Below are 27,025 nucleotides of genomic sequence, written 5' to 3'. Positions count from 1 at the left end.
TTGTGTTCCTGTCAACTTCTTCCTTTGTTTGTTAATATTTGCTTTATGTATTTAGGTGCTCCTATGTTGGGAGCATATATATTTACAATTGTTATATCTTCTTGTTGGATTGATCCCTTGATTATGTACTGTACTTTTTGTCTCTTGTTATAGTCTTTGTTTTAAAGTCTATTTTGTCTGGTATAAATATTGGTACACAAGCTTTTTATTTCCATTTGCATGGAATACCTTTTTCCATCACTCACTTTCAGTCTGTGTGTGTTTTTATATTTAAAGTGAGGTATTTATGCAGCATATATATGGATCTTGATTTTGTACATGATCAGCAACTCTATGTCTTTTGATTGGAGCATTAGTCTATTTACATGTAAAGTAATTATGTGTAAGTATGTACTTATTTTCATTTTGTTTTTTGATTGTTTTTGTAGCCCATTTTTGTTTGATTCTTTTGTTCTCTTACCTTGTGATTTGATAAGTATCTTTAGTTATGTTTGGATTCCTTTGTCTTTTTGTGTGTGTGTATCTATTATAAGTTTTTGATTTATAGTTATCATGAGGTTCATATATAACAACCTATATATATATAGGTGATTATTTTAAGTTGATGATCTCTTAATTTTGAATGCATTCTAAGAACCCTACGTTTTTACTTCCCTGGCCAATGTTTAATGTTTTTGACATCATATTTTACATATTTTTGTTTTGTGTATCCCTTAACTACTTATTGTGAATATTGATAATTTTACTACTTTTCTCTTTTTAACCCCCCTACTAGCTTTATAACTGGTTGATCTACTACATTTATTATATGCTTGCTTTGCCAATGAGATCATTTCCTTTCATAATTTTCATATTTCTAGTTGTAGTCTTTTCTTTTCTGCTTAGAGAAGTCTCTTTAACATTTCTTGTAAAGCCAGTTTAGTGGTGCTGAACTCTTTCTAGCTTTTGCTATTCTGTAATGTTCTTTATCTCTTTTTCAAGTCTGAATGATAGCCTTGATGGGTAGAGTATTCTTGGTTGCAGGCCTTTTTCCTTTCATCACTTTGAATTTGTTATGCTGTTTCCTTCTGGCTTGCAAAGTTTCCACTGAAAAGTCAGCTGATAATTTTATGGGAGTTCTCTTGTATGTCACTAGTTGCTTTTCTCTTGTTTCTTTTAAGATTCTCTCTTTACCTTTAATTTTTGCTATTTTTACTATAATGTGTCTTGGTGTGGATCTCTTTGTGCTCACCTTGTTTGGGAGTCTCGGTGCTTTCTGGACTTAGATGTCTGTTTCCTTTTCCCAGCTTAGGGAAGTTTTCAGCTATTATTTCTTCAAATAAGTTTGCTGCCTCTTTCTCTCTCTCTTCTACTTCTGGGACTCCTGTAATGTGAATGTTAGTATGCTTGATGTCCCAGAGGTCTCTTAAACTATTCTCATTTTAAAAAATTCTTTTTTCATTTCTGTGCAGTTGGGGTGATTTTCACTACTCTTTCTTCCAGTTCACTGATCCATTCCTCTCTATCATCTAATCTACTTTTGATCCCTTCTAGTGGATTCTTGTCTTCAGTTATTGTATTCTTCAGCTCTTTTTGGTTCTTCCTTATATTTTCTAACTTTATATTAAACTTCTCACCATGTTCACTCATTCTTCTCCCAAGTTCATTGAGCATGATTACCTTGAATTCTTGATTATTACCTTCGATTCCTTACCAGGTAGATTGCTTATCTCCACTTTGTTTTGTTCTTTTTCTGAGGTTTTGTCTTGTTCCCTTGTTTGGAACATATTCCTTATCTCCTCATTTTGCCTAATTCTCTGTGTTTATTTCTATGCATTAGGTAGCTCAGTTAAATTTCCTAATCTTGGAGAAGTGGCCTTATGTGTGAGACATCCTATGAGGCTGAGCAGCATATTCCCCTCTGGTCACCAAAGCTAAATGTTCTAAGGGTGCCCTCTATGTGGCCTGCATGGGCTCTTCTGTTGTGATGTGGCTGACTTACTCTGGGTGCACTGGTAGGTGGGGTTAGCACTCAACCCTCTTGGCTGCCAGCCCACTGGTGGGCAGGGCTGAGTCCCAGTGTAGCTAACTGTGTGGCCTGGGGGATCCCAGGCCTGGTGCTGACCTGCTGGTAAACCTGGAGCTAACAGGCTAGTGGGAGGACTCCACTTGCCAGCATCAATGTCCTCATGGTAGAATAAGCTTTGAAAAACAGCAGCTGCCTGCATCTATGTCCCCATGGGGGAGTCCCAGTTGCTTCCTTCCCCTCTGGGAGGTTTTCCAAGATCAGCAAGTAGGTCTGACCTAAGTTCCTTTTAAATTACTGCCTCTGCACTGGGACTTGGAGTATGTGAGATTTTGCACATGCCCTTTAAGAGTAGAGTGTGTTTTTTATAGCTCTCTGGCTCTCCCATATGCAAGCCCCACTGGCTTTCAAAATAAGACATTCTGGGGTACATCTTCCCAGTATAGGACTCCTGGGCTGGGGAACCTGGTATGGAGTTTGGACCCCTTGCTCCTTGAGAAGAACCTCTGCAATCGTGATTATCCTCCTGTTTGTCAGTCAGTTAACTGAGGGTGTTCACTATACCATGTCTCCACCCCTCCTGCCTCTCTCATTATGGTTCCTTCTTTATATTTTTAGTTGTGGAAAACCTTCTCTGCTAGTCTTCAGGTTGTTCTCATAAAAATTACTCTGTAAGTACTTGTAATTTTGGTGTGTTCATGGGAAGAGGTGAGCTCAGGGTCTTCCTTCTCTGCCATCTGGTAACAAATTTCCCATAAATTCTGTTTAAATTTATACCATATGCCACTAATGGGTCTGTACCCCACCAGCTTTCCTTATTTTATCCTATGTTTTCAGTGTTTCTCCTCTTCAGTATAGATTCATTGCCTGGCAATCCATAGCTAGTGTTCTTCTTACTCTCTAATTCACTGTCATTTCCAGAGAAGGACAAATGGGCAACCTGCTGGACATACCTCAAGGCCAATGGCATGTCTCTCCTCACTCTCATAAATACCTCCCTCTGAGTTTACATGACCCAAGAGTCTTATACTGTATATATCACCTTGTATTATAAATACATTTGGGGTCTATTTTCCATACTAGACTACTTAAATGGAGGAAAAATTGTACTATGTACTATTTTTGACTTCTCCAATTCCTAGAAAACTCCTGGTATGATGCAGACACTATGTAAAATGGATGACTGACTTACTGAGACAGGAAGGAAAACAAACAGTGCTTCGATTTTCAACCTTGGGGTGTCTAAAAGGCACTCAAGTTCCTATGCATCAGGGCTCATGTGCCTGGATGACTAGCTCATGTGACACTAAATTAAAGTGCTGTATTGCTAGGGATTGCCAGTGTGGCTAAAACAAGTGCTTAAATCTCACCACAGAACTGTGCTTCTCCATGTTCTTAATTTCAATGGACCCTAATGTGGAACAAAAAGTAGACTTTTGAGTCAGTCAAAAGGTTTGCATTGATTGAGACATTCATTCATTCATTTAAGATACATGTACCTACCACTTACTATGTGCCAAACACTGTGATAGATATTAAGAATATAAAGATGAAAGACACAATTCCTAACCTCATGGAGTGTAAATGTGTGTGTGTGTGTCTGTGTGTAGGGGGGCAACTGAAATAATTATAATTATTATAATATAGTTTCTGACTCTGATGGGATATGCACGGGATAAGATGGCAACAAACATGATGTGTATCTAGCCAATTGAGGGTATCCAGGGAGACTTCCAAGACGAAGAGATTTTGGAGCTGAGCTTGGGCTTCATTGAATCTTCCATGTACCTGTGTGCTAAGAAGGTGGAGGTGGGGTGAGGAAGTTTGAACACTGCTCTTGTGTGTGCTGTTTGAAAGTTGGAATGTGCTTGCCTTGACATATTTATAATGGATAATACGGGGATCTTGCAAATGGAGCACTATATGATATCTGTAACAAAATTCAGATAATGACGCATTCAACATTTCTTTCAATATATTTTCTTTAGTGTAATGGACTATGCCAGTTGGTACTGCAAATATAAAATTATTTCACATGGTTGGGTATCCCCCTCAAGGAACTAACACAACATAGACATGATACTAAGTAGAAAGTGAGTTAGGGTAAATGAAACTTTTCTTAGAAGAGAGGAAACTCTTTCCATCAAGTATAAGGATGGAATCAGGAATGCTTATAGGGAGAGGTGATGCAACCTTGAAGAAGGGGTAGGATCTAGAAATATAGAGACAATGGGGACAACATTCTAAATATACTAGAGCTAGAAGTTTCCACAGAGATTGGCAAGTCCTGTGCTTCTTAAATTTTAATGTACATTCACAAGTCACGTGTTAAAATCTTGAAAATGCAGATTATGATTCAGTAGGCCTGTGTGGCCCCTGGGAGTCTTAATTACTAACAAGCACCGAGGTGATGCTGAAGCTGGTGGTCTGTGGGCCACACCTTGAGTAGCAAGGTCCAGTTCACATGCCTCAGAATAGTCCCTGAAACCCAGGGCGGGAAGGGACTTGCCCACACCACAGGGTTGATTAGTATGAGGGCAGCCCTCTGCCTCACACTGCAGCAGTTCGGCAAGTAGTGAAAAGATTATAAACTTTGGAGTCAGGCTGATCTACGCTCAAGCTTGGCCCTGCTGTTTACTAGTTGCAAAACCTTGGGAAGGTCATTTATCCTTTCTGTGCTCCAGTTTTCTCATTTGTAGAGTACTGATAAATAACTCCTAACTTGTAGAAGAGCTGTGCTAAGTCAATGATCTGACTGGCATACAAAAAAATGTATAACAGTGTCTGGAACACAGTAAGTGATGAAAACACGCAATGTGTCTTCTCTTGCTTTTTTGACCAGGTTAACATTGTCACCAGTGCACATGGCTTCATCTCTGTCATCTCTCTCCTAGGTCCTAGGCTGTATTGGCATCCAGTGACATGCAGGGGGGCCATTAACACTGGTTGGCAAATAGGTCCCTGATTAATGCCAAAAATAGAGGATTTAATTTTTTTTTTTAGCTGTCTCTTTGGAAAAGGATTAAAAAGGTAATAAACATATTCCATTAGTGCATTCTTGGTATTTTTTTGCAATTGAGGCCTTAAAACACCTGCTCATTAATAGAAAATGCTCAGACAATATCAAAAATATTAATGATAGATGTGTTTCATTCCACTTTGGTTAATACCTTTTTTTCCCCTGGGTCCATGATTTCTTCAGGCTATCTTAACTGCTTACCTAAATACTAAGAAAAACTCAATCTCATGGTTTTCAAGGAGATAATAAGAAACAATGATTTGTGAAATGTCTTCTCTAATGAGAAATTTCCTGTTTCAAATACTGGCAAGCAAAAGAAGGATGTTGCAGTTTTTGCATCGTATGAGGGTTAGATTCAGTCTACCTGGAAGATGGTAAAGGTGAAAAGAAGAAAAAAAATCTATGAGGAATTAAACCTGTTAAACTGTGCAGTGCCATTGTAAGAGCTTCTTCAGAAATCTATTTAGAAATCACTGCTCTTGTATCTGAAGCATTACAGAGACACCAGCATCACCCACTTCTTATTACTGCAAACATGGCAACAGTTGCCATGCTAGCAAGAGATTCGAAGCGCACACACTGGAGTCAGGAGGGAGCAGGGCGGGGCCCGAGCTGGAGTCAGGGCTGCTGATCAGTGCACAGGGCTGCCTGTACAGATTTAATTAGGCCAGTTGTTCTCTTTGGTCCCCGTGCTGTGTCCTGTCAGACATTTCAGTAGAGCAGCAGCAGTCTCAAAAGCAGCTTTTTTGGACCAGGTCTTTTACTATCAGTCGTGCACAAACATCACCGCCAAAGGCAGGATCTGTGTGCTTTGATGAAAGCAGGAGTGGGTCTGGGCCCTCGTTTTGGTTATGAATGGAGAAAGAACCAGAGTTTCTCTTCGTTTCCAGGAATGAAAAACTCATAAAACTCTTATCATTAGAAAGTCAGGCTATTCCTTGTCCCAATATGTCATTTCACCTAATTGAAAACTGAGAAATCTGTCACCATTTATTTAGCAGTTTGCCTTGGGCGAATCTTTGCAGGTTCCCTTCCTGTGGCTGGGTATTAGTTAATTAGTATTACAAAATGCTTGAAGAGGGAAATGCACTCTGGCTCACCGTTTGGGTTATGAGGGAGCCCATTTTAGGTTGCTGACAAGCACTGCTGGATAGAAAAGAACATGGGATTACAGCATCAGCCATGGTAAGAGCTGCATCTTTCCCTCTCTCAAGTGCATATGTAGTAACCTACATATGTCACTTGCTCACTCTTTTCATGTAAATCATTTTTGCTTGACAATAAATCAGGTCCTTGAAGCTTATAAAAGAGGTGTCAATTTTACACATGTAGGGCTCTTCTCATATCTTCACTTTTATTAATTTCCTATTTTTCATCACTTCCTCTTTTGAACAAAATATTTTTTTTGATGTTCTTTCTTTTACATTTTTCATGGAGAAAGGCTGTTTCAAACTAAGGGTGGTTTTAAAGTCAAGGAACTGAAGGTTAGAATTGACATTTTTCACCTGCTCCTAACTTTAAGGCTGAATGCCTCTGTTCAGTGAAATCTCTAAGCCTCTCTCCTCAGTACAGCAGTCAGTGGGCCGAAGGCCTCACACGTACTTTGTCAACTGATTGCTAGGTGGCGCTAGAGAGCAAGGCAACTAGAAAAGAGCTACTAACACAACTGCTGTAGGTCCACATTAGCTGAAAGGAAGTTCTTACATTGAGCCCTATTGCATTTCAGAACAGACTATTTCCAATTTTGATGACTTGTAGGATATCAGCAACATGAGACTGCAGAGAGCACCAGCAATCAATTTACAGTCTTCCGTCTTCCTTTCACTTTTTGTGTGTATGTGTGCCTCTGGGAATTGTTTTCTTATTTCACTACAGTGCTTTCTGGGTATGGCACCTAGGACTGTGGTGAAGAGGTTTTGTATAAATATAAATAGATGGATATGCTTATTTTTTGACCTTTATGGAAATAGTTTTAACTTCCTCCACTTTCTTTAATTTTCCCTCCTTATTAGATGACATTCAAGCACATAATGAAGAGGTATAAGAAGTACTTTCACACCCTCACACAACATGTGTAGCTATGTATTTTCTCTCTCAACCCCATACCCCATGACATTAAGAAATTTTCTGCTTTTGTTAATTAGAAAAAATTTATGGGCAGATTTGAGCTTAAAAAGAAAGAGATAAAAGGCAACTGACAGGCATCATGCCACTTGCTCACATTCCAGCTGCTCTCCTTTGGCTTTTGTATTTTTCCAGCACAGACCCTTAATGAGCTTGATTACTGACCTTCAGAAAGTGAGTGTCACAAAAATTATACATCCCAGAGGTGATAACTGTCCTGAGAAAAAAAGTTTTCTCCCTTGATTAGGCAAGCAATGTCTTACTCTCCTCACTATACAAACAATGTGAGCAAGGCCCATAGAACTTAAGTGAGTTAGACCACTCTCTACAAGCTCAGAAGACATTGCTGAATTGAGGATTAGGTATTAATGTGATGCTCTGATACACACTGAGTTCTTTTGTAACCACTAGATGTGATAATTTAAATCAACACTGTTTAACAAGTAAAAAAAAGTTCAGAAAGCCAAAGATGCTATTTTTTAAATTATTTTCTTGAATTTATAGATCTTAAAATTATTTCTATGTAGAATCAGCTAAAAGATTCTGGGCCTTCATTGTGTTTATGAGTTTAAGGGCAGTGTTTGTCTTCATTTCCAGGACTGAAAAACTCATGAAACCCTCATCACTGGATAGGTTTTTTTTTTTGTTGAACAAAAATATCAGCCAAAAGATTCTTTTTTTTTTTTTTAATACAGTGAATTCAATTGACTACTGTAGTAGAGAGTACATTTAATGAGAAAAAATGTCTGGTTTTACAATGTACTTAATTCAATAAAGAAATCATACTAAAGTAATGTTCAAAACTGGTCCCCAAATATTTAGAAGGAAGGAGTTTATCTTTTTATATGTTCTGATTAGTTTTTGCTGTGTCTAGAAATGTGGCCAGGGAGTCAGGCTGGTTTCCAGAGACATGATTAAAGAAGAGAGAGAGGGCAGGGTTAGGCCAAGGTCTGCTCATGAATGAGGCAGCAGATGTGGAATTTGTTTTATTCAGGTTAGGTGTGTATCAGTGCAGGCAGCTGATTATAAAGATCTATTATGAGCAGGCATAAGCTGAGGTAAAGTCGCTAGTATCAGAAGTAGTCAGAGTGAGAAGGGAAATTTTTCCTTCAATCAAAGGCTGTACTGGCCATAGACTAAGAATGAGCTATGTTCCGTTGAAGCTGGAAGAGTTTTCGAGGGAGGTAGTTCAGTACTCTGGATAGCTCCCTGCTGATTATCCTCAAAGCCCAAACCAGAGGTTAGAAGTTTCTGCTTCTTAAAGACAGTTCAAACATGCTGGCCAGGGGCTTCCCTTCCCTGGTGGCGCAGTGATTGAGAGTCCGTCTGCCGATGCACGGGACACGGGTTCGTGCCCCAGTCTGGGAAGATCCCATCATGCTGCGGAGCGGCTGGGCCCGTGAGCCATAGCCACTGAGCCTGTGCGTCCGGAGCCTGTGCTCCGCAACGGGAGAGGCCACAATAGTGACAGGCCTGCGTACCGCAAAAAAACATGTTGGCCAAGCATAGTCTCCAGAGACAGCATGGTGTAATGGAAACACCACCAGATAGGCCCAGATTCAACTATTAATTACCATTTTTCCACTATACAGTTTCATTAAAATTACTTAAATTGTTGGAGTCTCAGTTGTAAAACAAACTGAAAAATGGAAACCAGGAGGCCTACTTCATAAGATCGTTGTGAGGATTAAATGGAGTAATGTTGTGAGACCTATCATGATCATTCATTCATTCCACAAATAGGTATTTAGCAACTATTAGACCCTATTCTAAGTACTGGAGACACAGAATCAAAACGGAGAGATGTTCATGCTCTCATGATGTTTACAATTTAGTGTAGATACCAATAAAAAAGTAAGTGATTGGCTAAAACTATACTTCCAGGCAGATGTAAGTGCCATGAAGAAGCTATTCTACTGATTCTTGTGGGCCTAAAGCTTGAATTTTATTGGATTACATGGGAGAAATAGCATAGGCCCAAGCCAGGTGGGAGGTCAGATAATAAACACCTGTATAAAGCTAAAATCTTTGAAGGACAACACCAAGATTGGGTGAGCCAGGAATAATAACATCCATTCTACATAGGAAGACACAGAGGATAATTGGTCTATGTCATCCTTGGCTCCAGATAAACTAAGAAAAATGAAAAAATGAAGTATTTGCCCTGAGAGGTCCCATCCACAAGCCCATTCACATGCAAGTTTTAAAACAAAAATATCACTACATGTGTTTTATGGAAAACTCCAAGTTGAAGTTTTTAAGTGGTTCAGTGGGTTAGTGTCGCCAGATAATCAGAAAGAGCAAAAGCAAATCATCTGTGAAGTAACTTACACCAAATAAGGATCAAAAAATTGCCAGCAATAAAGTTCCAAGGAATATGAGCTACAATAGAAACAAAAATTTCTAAATACATTTTAAAACAAGGAGCAAGAATTATCAGAAACAATGAACTACATAATTATATCCAAAAACTTCAGATAGAGAAATAGCAGATATTCAGATATATTAGTAGAATCTAAAATAAATGTGTATGAAAAGAAGAAATAATTTAGAAGTGTGTAGAAGAAACAGATTTTCAAAAGAGTCTAGTCAAATTGCAAAAGCTATACAATTTCTAGAATTGGAATAGATATTAGAAATGAATTGAATTAGAAATGCAATGAAGAGAACAGCATATTAGATCCAGCTACCAAGTATACTGGATAGATTTGAAGAAATTACCAGAAAGCAGCATAGGGAAAGTAAAGGTTGGAAAATTTTAAAAAAAGAGAGAGTGAGAAATGTGGAAAATAGAGTGAGAAGATCTAAAATACATCTAGTTAGAAGTCCATAAAGAGAGAAGAGAGAAGATGGGGTAAAGACATGTTAGAAGAGGTAGTGACTGAGAATTTTCCAGAATTTGTGAAAGATATCAATCTTCAGATTCTGGGCATCTAATAGATTCAAAGCAAGATAAATAAAAATAAATCCATACCTATATACAACATAGTTAAACTGTGCAATACCAAAGACAAAGAGAAATTCTAACAGCAATTAGAAAGGGCAGATTAAAAATAAAAGAAATGACAATTAGATTCACAGATAATATTTTAATAGCAGCAACAACAACAAAGATGTGGAAGAGCACCTTAAAGGTGCAGGGGAAGATAATTAAACACCTTAAATCCCATATACACTAAAATATATTTCAAGAAAGAGGGAAAATAAAGGTGTTTTCAGAATGGAAAACTCCTTTTCCGTTCAATAGTAAGATAACAGAATCCCAGGTGAGAGTTACCTAAGGGGACGAATGTGTTCATGAACTAATGCTCTTGTGAAGGAAGGCTGTTCTTTTTGGCCTTTTACCGGGGTAGCCTCCTGACATCAAACATCCCAGAAGCTTTTAAAATCCCTCTGTTTTTATGTAGCTTCATGAGAGATCACATAGCTTTTCCAAACTTGGTTACATATCTCCCATTATGGGGCCATAAAATAGAGAACAGAGGGCTTCCCTGGTGGCGCAGTGGTTAAGAATCCACCTGTCAATGCAGGGGACATGGGTTCAAGCCCTGGTCTGGGAAGATCCCACATGCCGCGGAGCAACTAAGCCCGTGCACCATGACTACTGAGCCTGCGTTATTTAAGTCTAAATAAACCATAGCTGTGTAAAACAATAAAATAATATCTATGCTGTGGAATTAGAAAAATCATAATAAAATAAAATAATGGATAGAAGTATATAATTTGGGAGGGAATGAATGAAACTAAAATACTCTAAAATCTCTCTTCTATTTGGGAGTAGGACAAGTATATTAATATAAAATTTATTAAATTTAATATGTTAAAGTTTCTAGGGTACACACTAAGGAACAGAAAACCAGAGTGCCTATTCAAATAATCCAAAGGAAAACAGGAAAAGGACAGAGTGAGAAAAAACCCCAGAGAGAATAAAATAATATGGTAGCAATGAATTCAAATTATTTCAGCAATCACAATGAATGTAACAATCAACATGACAAAAGGTATAAGAACCTTGCAGAGAAGATTATAAAACCTAACTAAAAGATGTTAAAGAACATCTAAATAAATACAAAAAGTACTATGTTCATGGCAAGGGAGACTCAATATCATAAAGATGTCATACCTTCCCATATTGATCTATAGGTTTAAAATACCTATAATCAAAATCTTATGTTTTTGTGAAAAATGCAAGCTGATTATAAAATTTACATGGAAGAGAAAAAGTCAAGAATAATCAAGAATAGTCAAGATGGGATGTGCCCTACCAGAAATCAAGAGTTTAATAATGCTATTGTAATTAAAATCGTATACAACTGACACAGGGATAAACAAATGTTCCAATGGAACAGAATAGAAAAACTGAAAACAGACCTATCTAAATGTAGATCCTTGATATGTGAAAGAACTGCTTTTATAGATCACTGGGAAAGGGATCACTATTCTTTTTAAAAAGGAGGAAAAGAAAGTTCATGGTCGTTATTTCATGTTTGTTCATCCTGTTCTCTTTATACCTGAACTATATTTCCATCATCTCTCTCTTCAGTGAAACCTTTCTAAACTACCTCAACTCAAAGCAAACTCCCCTTTTAAAACACACTGGGAATGAATGTGTCAGTGCCTTCTTTCGTCATACGTTTCCAGCACCCAATTTCTATTCGTTTGTTTACTACAAAGAAATAAGCAGACATTTAATGTCCTAATAGTGAGGGGGTGGGATGGAAAAAAGTTTGAATTAACTGGTCATTCATTATTTTTGGACAAAAAAATTTGAACTTGACCGGAAAGTAAGGGTCAAAATTCTGAGCGCCACAGTTTTACTCAAATGTCAGAAATACAAAGCATGGTATTCAGAGCCCAACTAATGATTCCTCTAATTTATTATAGATAAAAATATTTAATATTCACCACTTACAGTTCAGTTATAAATGAGATATTGTAGGCACCAGAAAAAAAAAAAACACAAAAGAAAATTTCCTCCCTTAAAGTACTTATGAGCTAATGGGCAATTAAAAATAAATGATCATAATACAAAACAAAACAACACAAATGTATAAAGTGGCACAAACTACCGTGGCCATTGGTAAGGCATAACTAAGGAGGAGTTAGTCCCAGAAAAGGCTCTTTCATGACACAGTGATCAAGCTGACGAGATATTACTGAAGGCTGATTAATATTTTGATAAGATTGGGTGGGAGTGTTGAGGTTAAAAAATACGATATAGAAATAGGTTGCCAGTAAATTAAACATGGGGTGTGTATGGGAAATAGTAGAACTTCTAGTTTGTCTATACTGTGTGTCACCAGGGATGCTATTGCTATTCTGTGCAGGATCATTCTTTATTTTGTGGGATTATACAAAACATTGTAGGAAATTCAACACTCTGCCCCCCCCACTAAAAATCAGTGGCACCTCCCTTGTCACTGGGAAATACCAAAAATACCAAAATACCAAAAAATACCACCTACAGTTCCCAAAACCCTAGAACATTTTTTGAGAAGAGAAGTGACAGGATCAATGTCTAGAACCACTGGAACATCTGATGTTTACTGGGAGGTAAAACTGGAAATGTGTTTCACTGGTCATTTTGGATTCTGGATGACATAACGTCACTTAATTTTAGAGACAATGTGGAATTACTGGTAGTTTTAAAGTAGGGTAGTGATATAATTGGAAGTCTACAGAAGGAAGATTATGCTGGCAGTGGATTATGGCATGGGGAAGCTGGGACTCAAGGGAGAGAAGTTAAAGACATGACAAAGAAAGCAGAGCAGCCAAGTTTGGACATATGGACTGGGGGCTAACTTTGTGTGTGTGTGTGTGTGTGTGTGTGTGAGACACAGAGAGCGAGACAGAGACAGAGAGTTGGAGCCATGGGTTGAAACTGCTGATTGTGGTGAGCTGGCAAGAGAAATAAATTGGGAATGAAGAAGGGATTGGAAGAAAAGTGAACATTTAAGGCACCTGAGGGAAGTTTCAGTACAAAGAAGCATGAAGGAGAGGTAGTAGACTAAAAAGGGGAGTATTTGCCCTTCCGTGGTGAGGAGACACCACACTACGGCTGATACTGGATAAACCGTCCTGCTCCACAGAAGCGAGTGGACACAAGCCCCTCAGCGCTCCTTTTTTCATTCCTCCTAGGAACATTGGTTTCATGGTGCTATCATCTTACACAGTTGCTGCATTCTGGAAAAACTATGTGTAAATTAAAATTTGATAACATATTCAACTTTTATAAGTTGAATTGCACTCTAAGTGCACTAGGCAAGCTTTCTATTTAAAGGAACCCTTTCATGGACCCTTTTGTAATGTGAAAAATTAATTCAAAATCAATCTGTTTCACAGTTCCAATCTCTGGATCTCTGCTTTCTTCTCCTGGACAGCTAACTAGGTCATAGCGTTCTATTCTCAGAGCCCAGCCCCACATAAACACTAATTGGTTTTCACATCTGAAAGGTTGTGTATCACTTTGTCATTTCTAAATATACATGATGTAATCCATGTACAAGATGGGAGATTTCATACCCTGTGGGAGGAGCAAGTGCCACATGCTTAGTTTTCCAAATATATCTAAAGACACAAAGTATTTTAAAAGAGGCAGAACTTCAGGAGTGCCTTCCCCAAACTCAGATTTCATCAGTTTGGGGTTTCAGCAGGAATTAACAAATGTCTATTACCTTCGGAGAAGATATCTGACACAGTTTCCCACCTTGATATTTATTTTATAAAGGAAAATAATAATTAAAAACAAATGTGGAAATAGAAACCAAAATCCCCTCCAAATCAAGAATTACAAAACTACAGGCTGTAACTTTCATAACCCCAAAATTGAAAAAAAATAAATGCATTATTTTAAAGACATTGTTGAGGGCTCCGAGACCCAAAATTGGGAACATTTTGGGTGAGGACTACAGACCATATCTTGTTGCTATTTAAGAAAAAATAATGCTGGGCTAAAAATTACACCTTGTGTGATTGTAATGACTTAGTTAGAAAGCCTCTTAGAGGTTGCTAGCACCTTGCAAGGACTTTTGGGAGAGACCACACAGGTAATCAGCCTTCAGAATGGTCGCCTTTTGTCACAGCTGCTGTTTCACCTTGGCACTCATGTTCCTCTTTTGTTTATCCCATCAGTTGCATCAGATTGACTGGCAGGTTAGATTGTAGTATTCACTTTCAGCATGTTTCTCATGCTTGGATGTATATTGGGCTCACCTGGAAAATGTTAAAAGCTTCTGAAGTCTGGGTGCCATCCCCATGGATTTTGGTTTAATTGGTCCTGGGCACTGGTGCTTGTAAAAGTTCCCCAGGTAATTCTAATGTGCAGCCAAAGAGCCGCTGAATTCCAGGTTGTTAAACTCATGGCCCTGCTAGATCCTTGGATTCTTTGACTTTAAGAAACTATTGATCTCTGGTCTCATTTGCTCTTTCCTATACATGCTGAAAAGGCAGGCTTGGGAGGAGTAATTGAATTCTTTCCCTGACCAACTTCCAGAAGACATTGGAAGAAGTCCAGCAAATACAAGTATTGGCAAAATATATCAAACTTCTGAAAAGTGACACATCCTGTGCCAGAGAAATTCAGAAAGCATAGGAGAGTCCTGGGTGAGGACTCCAATTCTGATTCAATAAACTTAGTAAAGTTATTTACTCTTTCTGAGCCTCAGTTTCCTTATCTATAAAAATTGGAATACCTAACTTCTAAGGTTTACTTAAATGAGTATTCAAAGTGTCTAAAATAGTGCCTGGAATGCAGTAGAAGTGCAATAGTGATAGCTATTTAAATGGAAAGAATAGAGAAAATAATTAAAGCTTCTTGACTGATTATGCTCCAAAATAATAATAATTACAAATTATTGAGCCAATTTATCCAATGTTTTATCCTCAGAACAAATATTTGTTACATATTGACTTCATTCCAATTACACTGCTAGCTACTAGGGTTACAGATATGAATAAAACAGACATGGTGTATCTTACAACTTAGCTAAATGCTTTACTTATTTCTGGAGTTGATTTCAAGCAGTCCAAAGATTGACCTTACTAGAGGGGTGATACAATTACAAACTGACCTTCAATGCACCCTCACAACAAATACTCAGGGTGTGCTAGGCTGTTAAGAGAAATTTGTACCAAGTAGACAGACAAGTACTTATCAGGGTTCCATAACTGTCCAGAAGGACCAGGGAGGTATAAAAAACCATGTGAGATTATCAAAGGGAGCATCTCAAAACACCTGATGATTTTTTCCCACCCTGTTTGGGCAGTTTTAGGAGTAGTGGTATACCTTCTGGGTTCTTGAAGGCCAGAGCAGCTGTGTTCCCTCCACCCCCAACTCACCCAGTTGGGTGTGCTGCTGTGCCTCCCATCTGGGTAGCTGTCTATGTATTATAAGTTGTGTGACTTACCTACATTATGGGAACTTGCACCCTTTGCTTGGGTCTGTTGGCATTTTTCACTCAGTCACTCTGTGACAATACTGCCTCTCCCAGTAACAATCCTAAGAGCTAGTATTACTATCTGTATATTACATATAAGATGTAGGTAACTTGCCCAAGGTCACCGAGCTCTTAAGTGGTAAAGCCAAGACTGAACCTCAGATCTGACTTCACAGCTCATCCTCTTAACCTCTGCCTCAAGTGGACAAACCTTGGGTGACTATGCTTTGGAAATACCAAAATCTGTCTCTTCAGATAATTAATTTTAAAACCACAAGTAAAGAAGAAGAACAGATGGAATTAGAAGATGATGTTGTGACTGAATCTAATCTAATCTTGGCCTATGAGCCCCTTATGAAATTATGTGAGAGACTGGAGTCCAATAAAGAATTGTGTCCAGTTTGCCTTGTTATCAATCAAGCCTGCTGATACTTAACTTCATGACATTCCATAGATTAAAGTTCATGATTCAGGTTCTCATCTCTTCATAGCTGCAGCTGCAACTCTTTTGTCAGACCAGGAATTTAATAACTATGGCTAAAAAGGCAACAGTAGCAATTTGTAGATGGTATAGGATCCTTGCTAAATCCAGATAGTCTTTCCTCACCTTCAGGATAAAAATGTTGACTCTGATGACAGAATGTGTGAATGTGTATATGTGTGTATAAGTGCGCGTGTGTAATGGCTCATGTACAAATGCTCTGGAGCACATGTGGGAGGACAGAGATTTTAAGCCAGTCTTTTCTGATTTTCCAGGAGTTGCAGTATGCACTTTGTAGGGTATCCATGGAGCAGTGCCTGCCTTTATTGTTCTCCATCCAGATCAGGCCATTGGCGACCAGGTTTACACACATGAAATATGACCCCACCTTCACTCCAACCACATTTGTTTAGACCAGAGGTGGCCATATAATCCAAAGGGACCCATCATATTTTCTCACATGGCAGACTGTACTTATTCCTACTTCATTATGCTTTTTGTATTTATGCCTTTTGCCATATGACTCTGTAGGACCTCCCACTAGAGGCTGAGTATATTTTCTCTCCCTATCGATGTTGGACTCAGCTATGTGACTTGCTCAAGGAATGTCGTAGGATGCAGGAGACTGTGTATTGGGGATTGGGGCGTGTAAATGGCATAGTTTGCTATGGAAGAAAGCTGAACTCTTTTTTCCTCTTTTTCTGACTTGCCCCTTTGCTTAAACTTTTTTTTGTGGCTTTTGTTTTTCCTTTAGGTAAAGTTCACATAGTATAAAATTAATCATTTTAAAGTGAAAAATTCTGTGGCATTTAGTATATTCACAATGTTTTGTAACCACCACCTCTATCTAATTCCAAAATATTTTCATCCCCCCAAAATAAAATCCCATATCCATTAAGCAGTTACTGCTAATTCCCTCCTCCCTCACCCAGACCCTGGGGCCACCAATCTACTTTTTTTTTTTTTTTTTTTGCATTACGCAGGCCTCTCACTGTTGTGGCCTCTCCCATTGTGGAGCACAGGCTCCGGACGCGCAGGGTCAAAGGCCACAGCTCACGGGCCTAGCCACTCCACACCATGTGGGATCTTCCCAGACTGGGGCACGAACCCGCATCCCCTGCATCGGCAGGTGGACTCTCAACCACTGCGCCGCCAGGGAAGCCCACCACCAATCTACTTTTTGTTTTTATGGATTTACCTATTGCTATTGACAGAACTGTGTCCCCCCTCTCTCCAATTTCATATGTTGGGGCCCTAACCCCTATGTGACTGTATTGGAAATAGGGCCTTTAAGGATGTGATTAAGGTTAAATGAGGTCAGAAGAATGAAGCCCTTGACCTGACAGAATTCGTGCCCTTATCAAAAGATAAAAAGACTCCAGAGTTCTCTCTGCCATGTGAGGGTACAGTGAGAAGGTGGCCATCTGTAAACCAGGAAAATGGTTATTTGAAAGTCTCACTAGAACCCAACAGTGCTGGCACCCTGATGTCAGATTCCAGCCTCCATGGTGAGAAATTTCTGTTGTTTAAACCATCCAATCTATGGTATTTTGTTATAGCTACCCAAACTGACTAGTACACCTATTCTGGATATTCATATAAATAGGATCACATACAATATGTGATCTTTGTCCCTGGCTTCCTTCATTTAGCATGTTTTCAGGGTTCATCCATGCTGTAGCATGCATCAGTACGTCATTCCTGTTATGGCTGGATAATATTCTACTGTATGGATACCACATTTTTTATCTATTCATCTGTTGATGGATTTTTTTTTCCCCACCTTTTGGCTATTGCGAATAGTGCTGCTATAAACATTTGAGTACAGGTATTTGTTGAGTATCTATTTTCAATTCTTTTGGAAATATACCTAGGGGTGGAATTGCTGGGTCATAAGGTAATTCTCAGAACACTGAACTTTTGGTGCTCAGACCTTCAGAGTTGCTTCTTGATTCCCACACAAGAAATTCTTCCTTAAATTCCATAAGAAACTCCCAGAACACTTTCAATAAATTCCTTTTGTTGCTGTAGCTAGACAGTTCTTGCTGTAGTTAGACAATTCTTGCTTAAGCAAGAGTTAACCTGAAGCTTAGAGAACCTAGACTAACAGACAACAAAATTTCTAATTTTTGATCAAAATATTAGAAGAAAAACAGGTTCAAAACTCCCCTTTCAAAGTTTGCCACAGGGGTGGTAACTTCCCTGTTGATACTAAGAAAATCAGGTGATTATCTTGATGAACTTCTGGAATCTGACTTGACTGTGTAACTGTTGCTCAGACTACCACTTACCTTTGGGACCAGGCAGCATAGGACCTTGCATTTAGAGCATATTCCAATTCAAAACGACTCCGCAAAGCTGCCACGTGGCTCCGCCCAGGCCCTCCTCCACGGCTCAGCAGACAATCAGAAGAAGAGGAAGGTGAGAGAGACCCACTGCTGTTACTTGATGCAGGAGACATCAGCTGAGTGAAGGAGGGGCAATTTCAATCAATTAATAAATCCAACAGGCTTAACAGCATAGTATAGAATGTAGATTTATTTTAACTTTCCATTCTAGGATTTCTCATATTTTAATTTCTATTCATCTCAGCTTGCTTTTCCTTTCAGCCTCTGATGGCAACATGTGGCTAGCTTTTTTTGACCCAGTTCTGTGATGAGAGCTGGCCCATAAAACTTATGCTTGTCTTTAACAAAGCACAGTAGGCTCAAATCAGTTTCGTAAAATAGGACGTTATTATTTAATGGTTAAAAGATTCTCTACATTTTTCACTATGGTGATGAGATTCATGGCAGAGCTCCTTTAAATTGGAGCTTACAATTATTCCCTTTACATAAAATTATTCCCTTTACATAAAATGGATTTACACACTTTCCCAAAAATACAACCATTTTATAAAATGAAGGCTGCTTTAATGTCCAGCAAGCATGAGGACTAAATAGAGTTGTTGTAAGAGAATTTTTAAAAATATTTACAAATAGTTAAGTATTGTTAGAAAATAGAAGAGTGCGAGGGAAGAAAATGAGAAAGAGAAGAGGAAAAATATGAAAGTAGTTTTCTTGAACTTTTGACACCCTTGTTACTTATGCACTCTACCTAACACAACTGAGAATATTAGTGCTTTGACATTATAATTTCATAAGACATGTAGAGAGCAGACTTTGGTTTTTAAAAAAAATAATATATATAAATTCTAAACTCTTCACAGTAGCCAAGACATTTCTAAGTAAAGCTCTGAGAATCATGTGATGTCAGTATTGAAATGAACCTTCAAACACTTCAATGATTTAATCTCTTTTGCGCATCCTTTTCAAGTCAGCTATGCAATCTGATGGGGAACCTCCAGTGATGGGGAACTCACTATCTCCAGATCCATTCATTTATGTTAGGACAGCTCTGACCATTGGAAAGTTCTTCCTCACAATTAACCAGTTCTATTATTGTACTTCATTTCCATCTGTTGGGCCACAGAGAACCAGGCCATTCCCTTTCCTATATGACAGTTCTTCAGATTTTTAAAAACAGCTGTTGACTCATCCTGAAGACAAAAGAAGATTTGTCTTCTCTGGGATAAGCATCCCTGGTTCCTCTAATTGGCTCTCACATACAGGATTTTCAATCCATTCACCACTCTGATCTCTATTCCCTAAAATTTGTGTTCCAGTTTTAATTATCCCTTTAAAAGGACATAGCTGGGAACTGTTTTCTTTGGCCATCTCAGGAGAGAGAGGAATGATCACATTCTTTATTCAGATGCAAGACAGTTACTTCATATTCTTATTCAGATGCAAGACAGTTACTTCATATTCTAACTCCCCCAAAGCTTATTATCCACTAACCTTCATGATGCTCCTAAACCGTATCTCCAACATTTGATTCTTTTACTATTGTTTCTTTGACTCTGGTGTATGATGATATATTTATTCCTATTAAATTATTTCTTAGACATGTCCTACGACTTTTCCTGCTTTCAAATATTTGTTGTCTCTCTCAACTTTACTATAGCTACAAATGTGATGAGCAGAGCCTTCCTGACCTTGATCTAAACCACCGACTAAAAAGTTGAAGAGTAGAGAGGATAGAGCCTTATGGAACTACACAAGTTAAGATCCTTAAAGATGATTCTAGTCCATTAATTAGTGCAATGCAGTTCAGCAAATTCTCTTTGCATATAGCCCATAGCTATTCATCTTTTCCACTAGGGGAGATTGTGCTAAGAGGCTTGGTCAATATAACAAGACTAGCTAGCTTAGCAGATCCTACCATTGTCCCTGTTTCTGGAATTCACTCTCTGATCTAACTGGATATATCCCAGGCTTGGCGCAGCCTTGCTCTGTCAAACACAAAGGTTCAGAGTGAGAGGATACTTGGAACTCAAGCCTGAAAAGCATCTCTCAACATCCCAAGCCTCTGGCAGATGCTCTTGTTAGTAGGGGCTGCTGTAGTCTCACCAAATATACTTCTACTTCTCTCCACCTCATTTGTTTCAGGACTGAAGAGAAGGGAAAGGAAGTTTTATGTTTAAAGAGTAAAGCTTCCTCTTTGTAAGTTCCAGTAAAGATTCAAGAGACACAGCCACTCACTTCAGGCAGTAATTGCAGACGTGGAACACTTTTCCAAAAGATTAGGTTCCAGGGAATTCCCTGGTGGTGCAGTGGTTAAGACTTCGTGCTCCCAATGCAGGGGGTCCAGGTTCGATCCCTGGCCAGGGAACTAGATCCCACATACATGCCACAACTAAGAGTTCGCATGCCACAACTAAAGAGCCCATGAGGTGCAGCTAAGGATCCCGCGGGCCAGATTTAATAAGACCCAGCACAACCAAATAAATAAATATTAGAAAAAAAAAAGATTAAGTTCCAGTCACTCTTTGTTAAGATTTTAAGGAAAGAAAACTTTCCTTGGATGGTTCCACTTTGGGATTCAGCTGTGCAATCTCAGGTTGATGTTGTTTTTCCCCATTTTTGCCCCTCCATACACTCGTTTATATGTGAGCCTGTATATGTGATATCCATCCCTCTCTCCTGTAGCACTCACTTGCATTTGGGAATATATTATTATTTTTGAATTAGTGCTCATGTTTCAGTTCCCTTACCTATTTTCAAATGCTATCTCCGGAACAGGTGTATAGAAAATTAAGGCAATTATAGAGAAAATTAAAGCAAACAGCTCCTTGATATTAAGGAAAGAAAATTCCATTAGTCTCATTACCAACACATATCACTTTATATAACATATATGTGGTATAAAAGCAATGCCTCCCAATTAATTTATGTGCTAATTTTAGTAATAATTTTTCCTGCTCTTATTGAACATAAATGGACAATGGCTTAATGTGTTAGCTTACATTTCACTGTTTGTAAGAAATTTTGTATAGAAAGTAATGATTTACATAATTACCTTCTAACACATTTATTTTTAAATTTTTACATATCAATTTTTTAAGCTATGCATACCCATGTCCATTTGCTTGCCTGATTATTTGTTGGAAGGATCCCAATTCACTCTGAATTTGCCTTTGCCCTACAGATGCAGTCAATTCTCCTCCACCCTAAGAACTTAATTGACAGGGTGAAAATATGAATGGAGTTATGGACACTCACACTTTCTTTCCACAAGCACCACCTTAACTACATTCCCCAACATCGTTGGATATTCAAGCCTTTGTAATGGACATATTTCAGAAGCCAAAGTTCTTACCTCAGTGTTGCAGAGACACTCTTCTAACTTGGTAACAACTTCAGAAAATTCAGGTCTTCCCTGTAAATAAAGAAAAGACTTCTTTTCCCCAAAGAATAAAAGGGATGTAGCTGTCTTTGGATTTTAAAAATTGGATATTTGTATGTGCAAAGAGTGAGATTAACAATAAAGTAGATTTTTATTTAAAATACACTTGTATTGAAGTGTTAATTGAATGTTCACTTGCTGTTCATGGAGGGATGTTGAGTCTCCCTCTGATAAGAGTTTTAAGTCAGAATTTGCAACTACATTCAGATAATGAAATAGTGGAAAAGCTTTAATTAGCTTTGTGCGCTTTTACGCGGCAGGTTTGCCTCTTCAAAATCAAAGAATAAAAGTGAATACTAAAAACTATTAACTATCTCAGTGCCCTATAATACACTGTTCAATGTGTCTGTAGGGAAAGAACTGCTACAGCTAATTTTATAATTAGCTTCATTTTTGAAAATACCGTCTCAGATTCAAAACTAAGATCAATAGCAACCTCATGACTATGCCCTACTTTAGGGGTTAAGATAAGCTTTTAATCTTCAAAAACTGTCATTAAAGATATTGTCCACTATGAACCTTCGTGTCAGATGAGTTTTGCCAAATAAACATTTCTTGTATTCTGATTATATTCCAAGCTTTGTTCTAGTTGCTAGAGATATATAAATGACTATGGATCTATGGAAAAAATTCTCGGGATTTTAGAAAAAGTTGGTTTCTTTTGAAGAAATTATATGCCTTCTTTTTTCAGGTCCTAAGGACATGTTACATAACCTATCATTTCTCCCTTTATGAAACTTTCACTGCCAGGAGGTGGATAGCCCAATTTAACATACAGGTGCAGTAACCAACTAATTTAGATTCTTAGTAGAACAATTTCTCCCTTAATATCTAGCCCTCCCCTGAGGACACTGCTTCCCCCAGAGCTCTCTCAAGAGGAAGCTGTTTTCTCTCACATATTCCTGTACTTCTAGGTGGGTGGGGATGGTACTGGGGGTAAGCGGAGGGGGGGATGTCTGTGTCTGTCTGTGTCTTTCTCACTGACATTGTAACTTCCAAATGGTTTCTCCTGGAAAAGCCACCAGTTTGTCAAGCTTTTCCCCAGAGTCCTCTCCTTTCTCTGAAGGTTTTGCATCTGGCTCACTGTCATGCTCTCTAGCACTACTCTCAGTGCTTTTATTATCCATGCAGATAATCATTAAGGTGGCCTGACCTCTGGGGCCCTTTGTCTCCCCTTCTGCAATGCTCTTATCCTCCACCTTCCCTTGGTCACTTAGCTCCCTGGTCATTCATACCCTAGGCCCTGTTACCAGCGACGCCTGCAACTCCTCTGTGCTCTCCATCCTCACAGTTTCCGTCAGATGGCCCTGGTGCTCTACCTCCTCTCTACCCAGCTCACTTCATCCGGAGCTCTGACTCCAACAACTTTGACTGCATAAACCATCTTACCACTTAAGAAGACGCTGCTTTGCACTGTGAAGATTTTCAAATGTACCCTGAAGTAGAGGAAAATATTGCAATAACCCCCCATGTATATATGTATATCACTCAGCCTTAAAAACCATGTTTTTGCTACTATTGTTCTATCTTTTTGTCTATCTGTCATCCGATGTCTCCCCTATTTTTTGTTCCTGTTACCATCTTTTCACCATCATCCAGTCACCTTATTTCCTCCCTGATTTAGCTTAGATTACACTGGCAATCATATTCACTCCATTCCATATAGCTGCAACTCCCTTGCCCTATCATGAATTTTGTACACAGTTGGAAAAATCCTAGTCTTGATTAAATCCATCCCGACGGCTCTTATTTCAAAATTATGACCCTCTAACCTGACGTGGACCCTCAGTACTGTTTAGAGAGTCTATTTTCTATTCCTAGCTCACTCTCTCTCACACTCTAAATGGCTATTTTGCACCTTCTCCTCTTTCCTCAAACCTCTAGTTCCCGCTAATACTTCAACCACCCACCTATATCTAAACTCACATCATCTGCCTTCACTCCCTTTTCTACAGATGAACTTTGCCTGATTCTATCCGCGGGCAATTCCTTCACTGTGTACTAGATCTTATCCTTGTTAATCTACTCAAGGACATTGCTCTAACAATAATTCTCCCTTCTATTTTTTGCATCATCAGTATTCCCTTTCTATTGTTTTATCCCATCAACATACAGACATATAAATTCTCTCATCTTAAAAACAAATAAACAAAAACAAAATAAAACTCTTGACTCTGCTTCTTCCTCAAGCTACTACTCCATTTCTCTGTTCACCAAAATTGCTCTAAAGAGTTGCCTAAATTTGCGGACTCTTATTCTCCTTCCATTTGTCCTCCATCCCAATCAGGTTTTCTCCAACACTCTGCTGAAACTGCTCTTGTCAAGGATACAGATTTACCTCCTCATTGCTAAATCCATCTTACTTGGCACAGCATTAAATGCAAATAATCATTCTTTTGTCCCTGAAACATTCTTCAACTGGATTTGAGGTCACTATTTTCTCATTATTTTTCTGCACTATTACTTGCTATTTCTCAGTCTTCTCTTTAGATTTCATTTCTCCTCTTTATCTTTAAATTTTAAATTGCACCAGGCCTCAGTCTTTGGGTCTCTTCTCTATTTAATTTGTTGAGGATTTAATTCAGTCTCATGGCTTTAAAAAACAACTTCCAAATATCTATATCTAGCTTAGTACTCTTTCTTGAACTCTTAACTCACATATGCAACTTCTTGCATTTATAGTCTTCTCTGCTTCAGTAAATGGCAACTCTATCCTTTCCACTTCCAAACACCACAGGATAATATCTGAATTCTCTCTTTGTCATACTCTTGCTTCTAATCACCAGCAAATCATAATCATTCTGCCTTCAAAATGTATCTAGAATCTGAATGAACAAACTGCATTTATATTGGATCAACCCTCCCCCAGATAACAGCTGTAAACTCTGGATAAAATGTAAAAGACGGTGACCTGAAAGCAGCAGAGAGTGAACAGGAGAAGGTAGATTTTGGAGGGGAGTCACAGAAGAAAGGAAGGGCATAGGATAAGTTTCTTATCTTTTTTTTTTTTTTTTTTTTTTTTACAACATTTACCCTAAGGGTAGGCCCCATCTGCATCTTAGAGAACAATTAAAATTCTGATGGCGGCAAGCCTGCAGTTTTGCCTGCTTGAAGAACCTGAGGATAAAATTCAGGACATCTAGGGTAGAGTGAATTAGCTATGGCTTTGTAACAAGTTATCACAAGTGGTTTAAAACAATACCCATTTATTATCTCACAGTTTCCGTGAGTCAGAGTCTAGTACAGGTTAACTAGGTCCCTTGCTCAGGGCCTCACCAGATTAAAATCATGGTGTTAGTTCACTCTGTGATTCTCATCTGAGGCTCAGGGACCTCTACCAAGCTCACTGGTACTGGAAGAATTCATTTCCTTCAGGTCCCTGTTTTCTTGCCAACTGTTGTTCAGGGATAACTCTCAGCTTCTAGAGGATGCCCACAGTTCCTTGCCACATGGCTCCTATAAGCAGTTCACAACATAGCCATTTGCTTTCTTTCTGGCCAGCAAGGGCATGTTTCTCTAAACTTTTTTCCCCTGTGACCAACTGGAGAAATATTCTTTGCTTTTAAAGGGCTCATCTGATTAGGTCATACCTACACAGAATAATCTTTGTCTTGCCATATGAGGAAACATAATTATGGGAGTAATATCTCATCATATTCATAAGTTTTGTCCAAACTCAAACGTAGCTGGTATTCCTGGAAAAAAGTGGAAGGAATCTTGGGAGCCATCCTAGAATCCTGCTTATCACACGTAAGCACTAGAAAATGAGGGGAAATCCTAGAAGAAAGGGGTCTGGGAGAGGGAGCCCCAGAATATGCGTATAAACTCTGCCTAATTCTCTGGCTGACCTCTGAACCACATATGCATAGGGCAGACTCTAAGCAGCCCAGGTAGGCTAAAAGATGTGAACTGAGATTAGATCTTTTGCTCAATGCAGGACATTGTTCTTATTATTTTTTCATTCTGAACTATCTAACTCTTATTCCTGCCTGTGGAAACTCTCTGCCCTCTTCAAGCCAAACTCACAAGACACATCCTTTTTAAAGTGTCCAAGGATTTCTCAAAATAATTTTTCACTATTATTTAGATTTATTTAATTATTTCTTGTGTTACAACTAGCTATTTACATGTCTATATCACTAGCTGGAACATGATTTGAGGGTATGCAAAGGTCTGTTAACTCCTGTATACCTAGCATGTTCCACTACACAGGATAGCTTAGCTGAGCTCAAATTTGTTACATTAAATTGCATCATGATAATAAAAAATTATACAAAATCTGACTACCTCTCATCCTTGTCTAAACCACCATCATCTTTTGCTTGTATTATTATAGTCTCCTTCTAACTACTTTTACTGCTACTATTCTTTGCCTATTAAAAGTATGTTCCCAACACGGTAGCCTATCCACAGCTACCATCATACTCAATAGTGAAATACAGAAAGATTTTCCTTTAATATTAGGAATAAGACAAGGGTGCCCACTCTCATTCAATATAGTATTAAAAGTCCTAGTCATAGCAATTAAGCAAGAAAAAAGAAATAAAAGGCATCCAACTTGGAAAGTAAGAAAGAAAACTCACTGTATGTGGATGAGTTGATATAGAAAACCCTAAAGACTCCACCAAAATATTATTAGAACTAATAAACAAATTCAGTAAGGTTGCAGGGATACAAAATCAATATACAAAGATCTTGTTGTATTTCTGTACACTATTAACAAACTATCAGAAAGAGAAATGCAGAAAACAATCCCATTTACAATTGCATCAAAAAGAATGAAATACCTAGGAGTAAATTTACCAAGGAGGTGAAAGACTTGTACACTGAAAACTACAAAATATTGAGGAAAGAAATGGAAGAAGACACAAATAAATGGAAAGGTGTTCCATGCTCATGGATTGGAAAAATTAATAATGTTGAAACTACCCAAGGCAATCTACAGATTCAATGTAATCTCCATCAAAATTCCAATGGCATTTTTCACAGAAATAGAACAAACAATCCTAAAAATGTTATGGAAACACAAAAGACTCCAAAAGCTGAAGCAATATTGAGAAAGTACACAGCTGAAGGCATCATGTTCCCTGATTTCAAACTGTATTACAAAGCTATAGTAATGAACACAGTAGCCAAAATAATTATTTTAAAATGTGCTACAGATGAAGTAATGC

The 27,025-nt window shown here is 38.3% G+C and overlaps 1 protein-coding gene across 1 annotated transcript in view; it reads right to left on the bottom strand.

Annotated features, from left to right (window-relative positions):
• Nucleotides 1-27,025, bottom strand: part of LOC307070161 (serine/threonine-protein kinase TNNI3K) — a gene marked incomplete at both ends in the record, with an annotated part of 286,301 nt that overhangs the window by 38,749 nt on the left and 220,527 nt on the right. Inside the window, 2 exons of the mRNA XM_079728397.1 lie at nucleotides 18,356-18,528; nucleotides 21,765-21,824. Coding sequence (XP_079584523.1) covers nucleotides 18,356-18,528; nucleotides 21,765-21,824 — 233 coding nt within the window. The remainder of the gene's footprint in view (nucleotides 1-18,355; nucleotides 18,529-21,764; nucleotides 21,825-27,025) is intronic.

This window comes from Hyperoodon ampullatus (assembly GCF_949752795.1).
Source record: "Hyperoodon ampullatus genome assembly, chromosome: 2".
NCBI classification, from domain to species: Eukaryota; Metazoa; Chordata; class Mammalia; order Artiodactyla; family Ziphiidae; genus Hyperoodon; species Hyperoodon ampullatus.
The sequence above is the reverse complement of the archived record's forward strand: the minus strand, read 5'-3'. Positions and strand labels throughout refer to the sequence as shown.